The sequence below is a fragment of the Cololabis saira genome, chromosome 10 (assembly GCF_033807715.1).
Source record: "Cololabis saira isolate AMF1-May2022 chromosome 10, fColSai1.1, whole genome shotgun sequence".
Classification (NCBI taxonomy): Eukaryota; Metazoa; Chordata; class Actinopteri; order Beloniformes; family Belonidae; genus Cololabis; species Cololabis saira.
This window is the reverse complement of record NC_084596.1, coordinates 41,078,042-41,092,873: the sequence shown is the minus strand read 5'-3', so window position 1 is coordinate 41,092,873 and position 14,832 is coordinate 41,078,042. Positions and strand designations below refer to the sequence as shown.

General features: G+C 41.6%; 1 protein-coding gene across 1 annotated transcript in view; it reads right to left on the bottom strand.

Annotated features, from left to right (window-relative positions):
• Positions 1-14,832, bottom strand: part of LOC133452259 (complement component C8 beta chain-like) — a 119,700-nt gene that overhangs the window by 23,131 nt on the left and 81,737 nt on the right. The window contains exons 10-13 of the mRNA XM_061731479.1: positions 13,564-13,611; positions 13,035-13,146; positions 7,555-8,187; positions 3,799-3,981 (exon numbers count right to left, since the gene is read on the bottom strand). Coding sequence (XP_061587463.1) covers positions 3,799-3,981; positions 7,555-8,187; positions 13,035-13,146; positions 13,564-13,611 — 976 coding nt within the window. The remainder of the gene's footprint in view (positions 1-3,798; positions 3,982-7,554; positions 8,188-13,034; positions 13,147-13,563; positions 13,612-14,832) is intronic.

Here is a 14,832-nt window from a genome sequence, read left to right as displayed (position 1 = left end):
GAGCTCGGGGTTATTACGCCGTCTGTCATTAGAAGGAGTTTGCGCGGCTCATTTGTTCAAGAAATCATACAGAGATATGACTCTCAAGAGGCAAAATTGTAAACAATGCGACCTCAGTTGGGAAGGTGGGAAATCTAAAAGCTAGAAGAAGCAGAAACATCCGTCACAAGCTGTTTCATTTCTTTCATCTGCAAAGTTCAATATGAAAGACAGCAGGCTTGATTTTGAATAATCATGTAACACGTATTCACAGCTCATTTCTGCAAAAAACTGAAAAGATGACGTTGTCTGTAATTAAAAAAACGAACAAAACAGAACAAAAAGAGAAAGAAATTTGCTGCAAAAGCTTAACGAATGTCCAGACGACAAAGATGGCGGTGCTGGTGGGGCGTTGCGTGAGACGAACACAGGTAGTTGGCATCCACGAGGCAGAGAGCTATCGTATGGCACAGAGGCTCAGGTCGGGGGAGTCGGGAGGATTCTTATTTACAAAATAGATGTTTGGCAAAATTTCACGTCAGCACTGATGCCCCGGAGTCATTTTTTGTCGCCTGCAATGACTCCGTATCATCGTCTGAGAATTCACAGCTTATAAAATAAGAAAAAGAATAATCCTCATTTGTTTTTTTTTTTTATTAGTGTCAGGCCTTTGAAGGAAAGCTGCGGCGCTCAGTTCACATCAGGTGTGTTCATGCAAACGTCTGACCCGGTGGAGCGACGCCACGGGTGCAGCTCGGCAGATTCAACTGCCGTGCACAGTTTTTTTGCTGGTGGCGGTCGACGGACCTAAAGTCGTCCACGTCCAGCGAGATGCTGCTCCTCTCGAGAGTTTCCGAAAAAAATAAACTGCATCGTCGTCACTTTTCCTTTGAAAAGGCCTCTTCCTCGCAGACGCGACCTCACCAATCCGTCGCAGGAGGAGGCAGTCGCCCTCCTGTTGTGTTGAAGGTCACTTCCTGGTTGAAAGGGTCAATTGATTGGATGAGAAAAAAGCCAAAGTCCGGTGATCGGGCTTCAGACAGTTCAGGATTACAGTACAGTGTGTGGCCTCTGGAGGAAAAGCAGTTCTTATGATATCCTTTATACGTCGAAAGTGAAAAAAAAACAAGAAGGAGAAAGAAAGAGAGCAGATATGTGTAATCCATCTGAGAGAGAAGCTGCTGCTCACTGTCAGTCATCTCTTGGCCTCGAGAGCATCAAAACCTGAAATAAAAACAGCAAAGGTCTCACAATTAAACAGTAAATAACAAATAAAATGAGATAAAATTATAAGAAAGGAGGTAAAATAATAAAAAGCACAAGTTGTTAAACAGTAAGGGCAGTAGATGCAGCAGGTACATCTCATTCTTACAATGGCAAGAATTACGTTTTTATACGGTCAAAACGTACAAAGACCGGGTCAAATACAGTATTACAAAAGTAATCTGTAACAATTCGTGCGGTGAATCAAACCAATTTGACAATTCTACGTCACATTCTACGTTTTCAAAAAGTATTTAATTTAAGAGTACGCTTAAATAACGAATAAAATGAAAAGGAAAGAGGTAAAATAATAAAAAAGCACAAGTTGTTAAAAAATATGGGCAGTAGAGTCAGAGTCAGAAGACGTAACTCAGAATAATCGGAAATCAAAGAGAGAAGATGAAGCGGGAGGTCGATGGGTTGACGCTAAGGGGACGTATGACAAATAAAAATGCTGAAAGAAGTCGAAAACTTGAGCTGACAGGGCCATAGAGCCATTTTGGGGCCACCTAAGTCTGAAAAGATGTCATTCAGTGAGTCGTTCAAATTATTAAGGTGCTGTGACATCACTGACCCCTGGTCCGGGAAGAAGTGTTTACATTACTGCCGTTAATACCACTAACTGAAGTCAGTTGTAGCGGTACACTGCAAAAACTCAAAATCTTACCAGGAATATTTGTCTTATTTCTAGTTAAAATGTCTCATTTTTAGTCAAAAAATCTCATTAAACTTAAAACAAGAGTCATTACCAGAAAAATAACTTGTTATTTGACAATTTTCACCTGTTTCAAGTAAATTTTCACTTGAAATAAGTAGAAAAATCTGCCAATGGGACAAGATTTATCTTCTCATTACAAGCAAAAAATATTGTTCCACTGACAGATTTTTGCGCGGTTTTCAAAAATCACTCAGTGCAGTTATAAATCCCGCCACCAGATGGCAGAATGGCGCCTCGCCATGTTCGGCTGGTGCGGGAGACTTGTGGGAAACAGACAGGAAACTACAGCAAGGCCATTTTACAACTGGCAGCAAAGCACTCCTTCACAGGGAAAAACAGAGACATACCGACTGGTGAAAATATGAATCTTATAAAAGGACGGAGAGATAGGGGTTGATGGGGAAAATAAATGAGACAAGGGGAAGTAGCTTGACACTGAGGCTCGGAAAAGAACTGGGGGAATAAAGACCCAAATGTCACAACGTGACCACGGATGATTAATAGCTCTGGGAAACGGGAGAAGAAGGAGATAATGAAATGCTCACCGTCTCTCTGGCTGTTGTTCTCTAGCTGTCTTCTTGTGGACAGGTCTGGTCCACGGGCTCAGCAGCAACAGAACTCTAACGGGGCAAGAAAACGCTTCAGTTTCTGCTTTTCACCAGCAACAACCCCTCCCCAGCTCCAAGGACGCTCACACGCACAGCTTTGGTATTTAGGACAATGACCTAAAACTATAATTGTTCTTAAATAGGAGTGTTGCCTTATCAGAGGCCTAATTGATCTAATCAGCACATTTCATTCATGTTTGACCTTGAATGTTGAACTGATTTGACCTGGTTTTTTTCCAGGTTAATTCGGGTGTATTTGCTATAATATTTAGTTTAGTTTAGTATTAGTTTAGTTTGGTTTATTGGTCCTTTCAATTTCCACAACACAAATAACCCCAAAGTACAGGTGTAAATCGTCAGTGTAATACAAAAAATATATAATTTTTTGGTATATATATATATATATATGGGTCAATGACGAATAAGGATTTTCAACAGGTCAATTTTAAAATAATAAAAAAAGAATATCTGTTGCAGTAGTTCAAACATTAAAAATGTTGTGTACACATAAATTCATATAAAACTTTTAAATTAAGTGATTTTTGTCAAGATGAATTGGCACTAGCCTTAAAAAAAGTAATGTGGTGCAACCATGATTCATATTAAAATAAATTAATTTCCTTAACATCTTGACATCTTCTTTTTTTTACAAGTTTAAGTGTTATACAAAAGTGGTTATTTTAATGGTCGTGTACATGATATTTCATAAAATGGACATCAGTCAAACTTTGTTTGTATATTATGATGGAAATATAAATATAAATGTGTATAAATCTTATACACTACAAGACAGTTTGGAAATCATGCCAGATTGGGCAGAAGATTGATTTAAATACATTTAGAGTGATTTCAAAAAAGTTTTCAAAACAAGATTCACGGTCGCACCACATGACATTTTGATGGTTAAAACAACAACAAAATCCCAAATAACTAGTATTTTTTTGTAAAATTCAAGTGAGTCCATATGTGGGACAGGTAGGTCATATATATGGTATTTTTTTATCCATTTAAACCTTTTTTGAATTGAAAAAAAATCTGTTTTTCAGAAAATATAAGCGTCACGTCTTTGACCCATATACATCCAATTTTAACTAAAAACCAAGGACCAAAAGGTGTAGACTGAAGCCTAAGTTTATGATGCCTACCTTTTTCACAAAAAAAAGTTAGCTTTTATAAATGAGTGTATTTAGGATTTAGAGAATGATATTTGCACCCCAGCTAAGAGCAGACCATCCGCCCCGCGAGGCTGCTGGTACGTGAGTCCCAGACGGGGACCGGCACTCACTGATTGGTCCTCCTTGGCGTTGTCGGGGTTCCCCTCTGGATCAGCAGGGGAGAGGTCGGCGGGGGGGTCGTTGGCCTGGGAGGGGGGGGAGTCTGAAGATGAGCTCTGCTGAGGGGCTGGAGTGGATGCTGCAAAGTGAGGAAAAGGAGTGTTTAAGAAGTGCGTGGGAGAAGAGTCTGGGTCCCGACCTCCAGCATGACCTCCAGCACGGCCCCCTTCTGATCGTCTCCTGCTTTTGCACTAATGTACTGGACTCTCCGCAGCCTGAACTATTAGATGTGGCACAGCGGCTCAGCTGCACCCGTTCCAGGCTACACTTGAAGACCATGTGCATCACAGCAATCAGAGCCGCCCAAGGCATAAGCAAACTAAGCGGCTGCTTAGGGCCCCGTGACCACTAGGGGGCCCCCAAGAGTAAAAAAAATTATAAAACAAAAAATAAAAATATTTTTTTATGTGTGAGTGATGAGTCATACAATATCAAAGGTATGTTATTGTACAAAAACTGTAACAAAAGTATTTGTTTGATTTTATTTGTTTATTCTATTTAATAATTTCTGTTTTTATACATTTTAATTTATTCTTATGTGGAGAACATATTGACAAGGTAATGTTTATCTAAGTTGAGTGATTTTAATTATAGTTCTAGTTTTTGTAGTACTTTGTTGTTGCACTTAATTGTTGTTGTTCCACTTCAAATTGTTGTTACACGTTGCTTTTGCAGTTTATTTAAAACCAAAAATAAAGTAGATAACGAGTTTACAGAAAATGGTTTATAAATGATCTATTTGATTATTTTGTTTCTTTTAGTAGGCCTACGCTGTAGATCACACTCGGTTTCACACTTAGTACTATATCACTTTAAATATTAAGTGTAAATCAACCCCAGGCCGCTCTTGTAGCTTAATTTTCTCCCATTTCAGATTAAAAACCATAGATGGTAAAAACCTGCCAGGCTGACAATAGGATGATGGAAACAACACTGCTGCAACTGTGCAGCTCTTTGACCTTTGACCTGTTGCTTCTCTGTGTGGCCAGTAGGGGCAGTTGCTGACTTTGATCAATATTAATTGAAAGATTTTTCTGCAACTTTGTTAATCTGTTGTAGCTTCCATGGTCTTAATCACTGTGGATTACAATCTAACTACAACACAAAGTTCTTACATCTAGTTTTACAAGTGTATTTGTAATGACAGGGAAGAACATGCAATAAGTTTATAGTGGGTGTGTGAATGATCAATAATCAGTATTATTGGCAGTAATAGAGGGCCCCAAAATCTAATTTTGCTTAGGGCCCCATGGAGGCTTGTGCCGGCCCTGGTAGCAATGCAACTTCAACATGTTCTCCTCCAGATGTGATCTATAAAATAGCTCTTGTCTTCTAGGGATGAGAGGGCATCAGGTTCCTTCATGACGCAGCACGTCCTGAGACGTATTAGCGAGCAGTAGGCTATGGGCAGCTGGCAGACGTGCTGGCTGTACTGCAGGCTTCTCTCAGCAGCACTGCTGCAGGTTGGAGTGATAGGGAGATCTTATTAACTACAGCGTTTACAAGATTTATAAAAATGGTTGAGGAGGTTTGAGAAGTTCTGACACGTGTTAAACGAGCTGTGCAGCTCTCGACTCAGTAAGGTGGAGTCACCATATAGGCGGGATTATGGTTCTGCAACAAATCGACGCCGAGCCTATGCCGCAGGTTGCGCCTCGGCGTCGCGCAACCCACGCCGCACGCCATGCCGTGCCTGGCGTGCACCTCCCACAAATTGTAACTACGTGTCGAGGCGACGCAGACCAACGCTGACCGAGAGGGCTGTGATTGGTTCGCTTGGTAGCAACGCATTTCCGGTTCCGGTTCGTGAAGCAGTCGTGAACTGCCAGCGCTCTTTTCTTCGTGTATGTGCAATTTATTTAGTTTTGTTTTTTTGCACAATAGTTGTCCTTATCTCTTTGATTCACTGTGACTGGAAAAGTCGGATAAACCATTCAGGAAAAGATTGCAGCCCCCTAGCGGTCACGGGGGGTACTGCACCACGGCGAAATGGAGTGACGGAGAAGTCCGAAGGGTTCACGACGGTGTCACGGCAGCGGCGTGTGCTCTGCATTGGTTTAACACAGAGCCATAATCCAGCCTTAAGGAGGAGTGTTGGGAATAATGTGTTATTTAGTAATGCGTTACAGTAACCCTGTTAGTTTTGCGGTAACTAATACTCTAACGCATTACTTTTTAAATTCAGTAACGCAGTTACCGTTACCAAAAGGTGCGTTCCCGTTATTTCTGGCTACAGTGAAGCCTTTTTTCCCCACACGAGGAGACCGGAGGAAATGTAGAGTGTGTGCTTTCAAAAACATGAGCGGTCATGGCGAGCCAAGAGAAGGCGAGTTTCGCAACGTGGAGATATTGTCATTACAGCAATCCCTCGTTTTTCGCAGGGGTTACGTTCCAAAAAGAACCCGTGATAAGTGAAATTCTTTTTACAATTATTATAGAAGGCTTCAAAATGCGGAGATCAGCCACGCCTCGCACGTATTCCACTGCTCTTCTGATGCCGCTGCATCCTGACTCTGTAGCGTCTTTTTCTCCTAAAGCTACGGTGCAGGTGTGTTTTTTCCAGAGAAGAAAATAGTTTTGGGTCGTTTTGTCGCTCTTTTTTCTTCTGGGCAAAAAGATTCTTATAAACTGTCATGCCACCATCGGTTATATTTGAGACTGTAATGAACGATTCATCAAAGGCTCCCGTTCTTCAGCTGCTGCTGAAGCTCATTGGCTGTTCTCAGCTTGTTGCTAAGCAACCAACGTTATTGATACAGGAAGTGAAGAAGTGGGGAGACTGTTTAGCCTATCAGAATGCAGAACACGATGCACAATGCACAATCCATACAGAACCTGCTGAAATGAAGGCTAGAGGGGCATTAATGGGAGCATTTAAAAAATGTTTTTATTTAAAGTAACTAAAGCCACTTTTGCACTAGTATCGGCTGAGCCCGGCTCGGCTCGGCGCGGTACGGCACGGTTCCACACGTGTGTTTTTCCACAGCCAGGGGAGAAGCGGGCAGGTTGTGGTGAAGTGGCTGTGACGTACTCGATTGCGCAATACCTTTGTTCATGTCGGCGCAGATGAGAAATCAGCTGGAGCCGGGAGCGGCTGAGAAAAAAACAGCCCGTCTACATCCCTTTTTTAATTTTTTCTCGACAGCCACCAGGTTTATGAACATCTGCACCTCAGAGTTGGATCACCAAACAGACGTTTTGCGCTTTATAATAAAATCGCCGCGAGCCGCGAGTCCCCTCGCGCTGACTCCCGCTTCCTGATTCAAACGTCTGATGGCCCCGCCCCCCGACCAATCAGTGGCGCGGAGGGTGGTGACGTCCCCGCCCCCGACCAATCGGTGGCGAGAAGGTGGTGACGTCAGAAATAGTCCCGGCTCAGCCCGCTTTCAGAACCTCACTGAAATGGTTACAGAAAAAAGTATCGACTTGGAGCGGCTCTACTCGTCTCAGCCCTAGTGCGAAAGCGCAAAACGGGTAGAACCGAGCTAAGGTGGTACTAATGCAAAAGCGCCATAAATAATTACTTTTCATAGTAACGCATGACTTTTTGGTCTAAGTAACTGAGTTACTTTTTTTAATGAAGTAACTAGTAACGGTAACTAGTTACTATTTTTCAGTAACTAGCACAACACTGTTAAGGAGGACGACTTACGAGAGTCGGTGGACGGTGACGTGGAGGTGCCCGGACTCAGGGTCATCCGGGAGAGATCCAGATCACTACAGCTACCTTCTTCCTCCTGGGCCACGGCGCAGGGAGGCGGCAGCAGCTGACTGCAGGCCAGCGTGTCCGGTACGCTCACGAGGCCCGGGGTTCCACACCTGCTCCCCGCCGCCGACGCCGCACCTGCGGCTCCGCCGGCTCCGCCGGCTCCCGACCCCGAAGGGCCCTCGCCCGCGTCCGAGTCCACCCCGAGTCCTTCCCTCCCCAGGCTCAGCTGCCTCTGCAGCAGGGCGGGGTCGGCCGTGTGCTGGGGGCTGGTGATGGCCGAGGAGGGGGCCGACAGCTCGCAGGACCCGGGACACATGGTGGTGATGGGGACCAGGCCCTGGAGCATGTGGCCCCCCACGCCCACCGTCCCGGCCGGCATGTAGGCCGCCATGGCGGCCCACTGCTGCTGGGTGGCGGGGAAGATGTTGGCCTGCCCCCAGATGAGCGGCTGGCCCCCGGGGAGGACCTGGGCCACCTGGAGGGGCCCCTGCACCGGGAAGGCCAGGGTCCCGGCCTGGCCGGGGAACGGCTGCTGGGCCCACTGGGCCGCCTGCACCGGGCCCATCGTCATGTAACCTGGACCAGGAAACGGACAGGGAGGAAACCACAGAAGCTTATTCAGACAGGAAAAGGGAGAAAGATTATTAGTTTAGTTTAAGTTTAGTTTAGTTTAGTTTAGTTTAAGTTTATTTCAGTCATTTATACCTTTCAATAGGCCTGTGTTGAAAAAATCGATTTTCCAATTCTAAATCGATTCTCATATTAATTCCTAAAAATCGATTCATATGTCTAAAGATTGATTTTTTTTTAAAATTTTTGTTTTTTTTTATTTTTTATTTTATTTATATATGTATTTTTTTTTCATCATTACATTACAACCTTTGGTTATTTTTTTGTTTATCCCCAAAAAAGGAATGTTTTGTTCGACACGGGAATAACTGGTGCCATGTTTTTGCCTTTAAATATGTTTAAAGGTATGAAAACATTAAAGTATTAGGTTATAATTGCATGAATTGTCTATATTTCATTACTTTATATACTGTCTTGGGGTTACATTTGCAAAAAATGCTAAAAACCAAATGCTCAAAATTCAAAAACCAAAACAGACTGAAAATGGAACAAATAAAAACGGAATGTGGGAAAAAATAAAACCGATTTCATCCGTCTCTGTTTCCTCCCTGGATCTGTTTGGTAATTCTGCCCCACGATGTTTCTGAAAGCAGTTCTATCAGCATTCTGGGAGCTGATTGGTCCTTACAGCATCATTAGCTGCCAATACTTGCTGTTGAATCTCAATATAATACTAGTAGTAATATGTTGCATAACTACAGTCATATAATTCATGCAACAGCTCAAAAAACAGTTTTAATAACACTAACCCAAATCAATATCAGAATCGGATCGAATCAAATCTTGATAATCGATTCTGAATCTTAAGAATCAGAATCGAATCGATTCTTGACATTTGAATCGATCCCCAGCCCTACCTTTCAAGGCAACAAGGAAGAGACAAATTTTACAATTTGACTGAAAAAGGCTCAGGCAGAAGCAGAGCTTATTAATGCTAACGCCTACTATACAACTTAAAGGGGACCTATTATGAAAAACAGGTTTTTTCTTGCTTTAACATATATAAAGTGGTCTCCCCTCAGCCTGCCAACTCAGAGAAGGAGGAAAGCAACCAAATTCTGCAGTGTCTGTACAGCCGCCCGGATGAGCCGTCCAGTGTGATGTGGATCTACGAGCCAATAAGATTCTGCTCCTGTCGTTACGTAACCAAATTGCAATTTACATAGGTTGGCCTCCGATGCGTGAAACCACGCCCACAACTAACTCCGCCGGCCGGAGCTTCCACCATTTTTTCGTAGCTATGTATCGCGTCATTCAGGCAGCCAATCAGCACAGAGCCTCATTATCATAACCCCGCCCACTCAGAATCCCTCATAGATAATGAGGTTAGAGACTGGGAAGATAAAGACATGGTTTAGAGGCTGAATTTCTAATTTATTTAGTAAAAACAATAAAAAAGCTTGTTTTTAAGACATTCAAGGCCAGTTTAAAATAGGTATTAGATGCCATAATAGATCCCCTTTAAGTTACACCATACATGGTGTTAATTGTGAAGAAAAAAAAGAACAAAAAAACAAACATATAATATGTACATATACTGTATACACTTGCATACATACACGTACACACATAGATGCATATACATACACATACATATCTCTTTTCCCCTTTTTTCAATTACAGCCATAACTCCCAAATATAAATGCACATAATGATTTTTTGAACATAACAAAGGAAGTAATTGCTTAAGTTTGAGATCAACACTATTCCACAGCTGGACCCCTTTAAAAGAAATACATCTTCTATTAACTTCTTTTATCTCTTTTGGTAACAAAAATCTGCATCCATCTCTTAACTCATATTTACTCTCAGACGCTACGAAAAACTTCTGCACACTGTCTGGTACTGTAGTGTTTTATTTTTTGCTTTAAACATTGTTTGCATTGTTCTATAATAAACCAAGTCTCTAAACTTCAGAATATGAGAATTTAAAAATAATGGATTAGTATGATCATAATATCCCGCTTTATTTATGATGTGTATAGCTCCTTTTTGTATTAAAACAATTTTTATCAGTTATGGTTTTAAACATATTATAATAAGGAACACAGGAGACATTTGGTCCCACGGCACCAGTTCAGTGTAAGGATGCTCGAAATTACAGCACGCTCTTAAATTATTACATGCAATCTTTGATTTGCAAAGAGAGCTATTTGGTGCTGAACTAATGCTGATGCAATCAAAGACAACATGCACCACTTGGAGTCTTAAATGAGACATGGTGTAAAAATCACTTCTTCTAAGCCTGAGAGCCTGTTTTTGTGTGTTTGAGGGGGCTGCTGGCCCAAAACTATAGTTTGGGGTGAGGAAGTCTTCAAATGTTCACTAAAATAGTCTTTTAGTAGCTGCTTGCACTTGCAGGATGCAGGAGCATTTTGCATTTGCTGCATCTCAGGAGTGGATAGCACCAAACACACACAAAGTTTGTTTTTTTTGTCTTCAAGTCAAATTCGTATGACGTTTTGGAACTATTAGTCCACGGGCCAGAGCCCAAAATTCCACTTATCAGCACCACTCAAGGTGACCAAACTTACTTATGCTTTTTGAAAAGATCCATGTCTATAGATGATATTCTGGTATGATAACCTTCCTGAGTGGCAGCTGGATCATAGTTATCAGCTCATGATGTTCAGAAAATTACATTTTAGATGCTGCTGCTGCATATCCTGGTTTAGACTCATGTACAAGATATCTGTCAATGTTTCACTATATTGTCTTTGGTATCATTATAAGGGGACCTTTTAAGCATTCATTCAAGCTAAGATGTGAATCTTTCTGACCAACATAGAGGTCACTGCAGCTCTTTAAACTATAAACAACACACATTTTTACACCATTTTCGCCTAAATGATATGCTATCTTTTATCCCTGTGTCACCTAGGAACAACAGAGACACAAAATACAAAAACTGGAATACTCAAAGAACCACAAGGATTCAGTAAATGTATAATATACCCATACTATATCATTGTTACAGGTCATTGTGAGCCTTAAACTAGAAGAGCATCATTAGGCTCCTATGAAACTATAACAGCCACTAATGTCACAAACTGGTCTTTATCTGCAAATACACGACATAAAGGACATAACAATGAGATAAGGAACCAGCTTAGTTTTATAAACATTATAGACACAAAATACAAAAAAAAAAATACAATACAAAAACGTGAATACTCACAGGACCATAAAGATTCAGGAAATGTATAATATACACAATTTAGAATCATCAATTAACCTAAAGGGGCTGGGTAACTTCATGAGCTGATAACTATGATACAGCTGCCATTCAGGAAGGTTATCTTACCAGAATATCCTCTATAGACATGGATCTTTTCAAAAATTATAAGTAAGTTTTGTCACCTTGAGTGGTGCTGATATCTGGTCTGGACCATGGACTATATTTCATTGAATAAAAATGCCAATTGGGACACCTGAGGCAAGGAATGGGACACATGTTCCTGCCACAGGGTCACACATCAAACAATTTCATTCAGATAGTGACAGTTTTCCAGCCTCCTCTGTCACCACATCTTCCAAAAAGGAACTTTCAGGTTTGTACAACAGCATGTAGATGACTGCTGTTGGCAAAAAGGGACATTTTCAGTGCTTTTTGCTTCACTGAGAAATTTGCAAGATTTGCAAAACGCTCTTGGTCAAAGAACCTCTTTGTGTTCTCGTCACATGAAAACTTTTCACTGTTAACTGACACTAATGACGGAGTGTGGTTGAAATCACGATATATTCAGAAAAGTCTTTTCTGCAGCATTTTCTGCAACACACGGAGGTCGAATCATTCACGCCAAGCCCAGTTCTGGCATCAAAACGTACCAGCTGGTTACAATGTAATCAAAACTGTATTTTTAACTAATTGTTTTATTTTTTTTTTTTCGATGCAGAACAGAACTGAGTACAACTGGGGATCGATTCAAATGTCAAGAATCAGTTCGATTCCGATTCTTAAGATTCAGAATCGATTATCATGCTTTGATTCGATCTGATTTGATTAGATTCCGATATTGATTTGGGTTAGTTTTATTACGTCTTTTGAGCTGTTGCATGAATTATATGACTATGTAGTTATGCAACATATTAATACTAGTATTATATTGAGATTCAACAGCAAGTATTGCAGCTAATGATGCTGTAAGGACCAATCAGCTCCCAGAATGCTGATAGAACTGCTTTCAGAAACATCATGTGGATCAGAATTATCAAACAGATCCAGGGAGGAAACAGAGACGGATGAAATAGATTTTTTCCCACATTCCATTTTTTTTTTTCTCCATTTCGGTCTTTTTTCGGTTTTTGATTTTTGAGAATTTGGTTTTTAGCATTTTATGCAAATGTAACCCCAAGAGAGTATAAAGCAAAGAAATATAAACAATTTATGCAATTATAACTGAAAACTTTAATGTTTTCATACCTTTAAACATATTTTTTTGGGCATAAACAAAAAAATACCCAAAGTTGTAATGTAATGATGAAAATAAAATCGATCTTCAGACATACAAATCGATTTTTAGGAATTAATATGAGAATTGATTTAGAATCGGAAAATTCTTTTTTTCAACACAGGCCTAGAACTGAGTATTCTGCCCACGCATGGACTGGACTCCAGAAGAGCTGCGCTACCGTCCCTCTATCAAACCTCGTACACCGGCTAAACTTTGTTGCACTGGAGCTACTAAAACCGAGTATGCTTGTCTTACGGATGTGCTGATCTGTTGAGTTTAGTGTTGGAGCCGGTTTGTGTTGTGGAGACGACACGGCGGGGTTCGGGGCTGGATAAGTACCTGACGGCACGGAGGTGGGGCTGAAGGGGGCGTACAGCTCAGCGGGGTTGTGCTGCTGCTGCTGGCGGCTGCTCCTGTTCGGATCCAGAGTGTTGGCAGGTGATGGGGGCATCTGGGAGGAAACACACACACACACACACACACACACACACACACACACACACACACACACACACACCAGTGCCACCATTCCCAAAGTCAGCTGAAAGTCACAGCACATAATGCTTGATCTGCAGTATCTGTAAGATAAGTGAGTAATGGCACTGCAAAGAGCCTTTTCTAAGAAAGATAAGAAGCCTCATTTAGACTATTTTACTAGTTTTAAGGATTCTAGTCAAGAAAATTTGTCCGCCCCCATTGGCAAAGATGCTTAAATTTGCTTAAAATAAGAGCATTTTGACTAGATTGATGAAATATTTGGCCTTGTTTGTAGAGGAGCTGCTCTTTTCGTGTGAGATCTCTGTGAATGTCCTGGAAAAACCGTTCTACAAACGTGAAGGAGGGGTCGGTTTGTGTGAAAAATACTTACCGAGGGAGGAGTGGACATGTCGCCAAAAAGATCAAAGTGGTTTATGTTCTTTAAATTGAACCACAGGATAAGGGAGAGAGAGGGAGAGGGAGAGAGAGAAAGAGAGAGAGTCCGGTGATACATCTCTACATGAAACTTCACAGTCAAGAAACCCTCAATTCATCACCGCGTAGGGGCAGGTGGTCGCATGGGTGGGCAGGTGAGAGGAGGGACGTCTAGTCAAAGAAGCACATTGTGCTGCGAACGGTGAGAAACAATTGTTCCCTCACTTCGTTATCAGATAATGAATCTTTTTTGCACGAAGGCTTGCCATAATTAACTGGGTAAAAGGCCGGCGGGTGCTATAAGACAGACTGATTTGATATTCTTATGTGTGCCAATCACCAGAGCCTCCCTGTGAGATCCTGGCCGATCTTATCGAGCCGCTTTTCCTCTCCGAGCAGGTGCATGCAATCATGTGCAGAAGTGATCAGCCTCTCTCTTCGACATATGGTCTCTTTGTGTAAAAGCATGATAAAACTTATTTGATCGGAGTGGGACTCAGTGCACAGAACGACCTCAGAGGAACAACAGCATGTCACTTTTTTGAGTGTGCCATCATTTGTAACAAAACTGCAGCTAAAAAGGAAATAAATCACCATGACTTAACTACTTGGAGATCAGTTGTAGGCAGCGATAAGTTGAAAAGGTTGTTTTCCGGAGGAATCTGTCAGACTTGTGCATGGTTTTGGGGAGGATTTGGACCCTTTCTGTTATGGTACTTCCTGTTTTATTTTGAAGCCCGTGTCTTTGTGTTTGAGTTCTTGTTTGACCTTCCTGTTTCCCATGTGCCCTGATTGTCTGCACCTTGTCATTACCCGATGTGAGTCGCTATCCGATTTGAGTCACACATGCGCAGTCGCGTCCAACATCATCGGCCATCTTGGAAAGCAACATACGGCAACACCACTTGGACAAACTGTCATTACCCGATGTGAGTCGCTACCGCGCATTCGCCACTTTTCGCTGTGCATTTCAGCAGGAAATCAGTCAGTCAGTGGAGAAGTAGAGAGTGTTGTCATTACCCGATTATTGATTAAAATGAGCACATTTTTGGGGTAATATTAAACTAATGAAAATGGTGTTTTTTCTCATTCATCATTAGTAATATCAAAGGGAACTTTTACTTATTTCATTAAAATTCAGACCAAATAGGAAAAGCAATCATGTAAATAATAATATCCCTAACTTATTGAGAGCAGTGTATATCAAAACAAGTGTGTGTTTAGA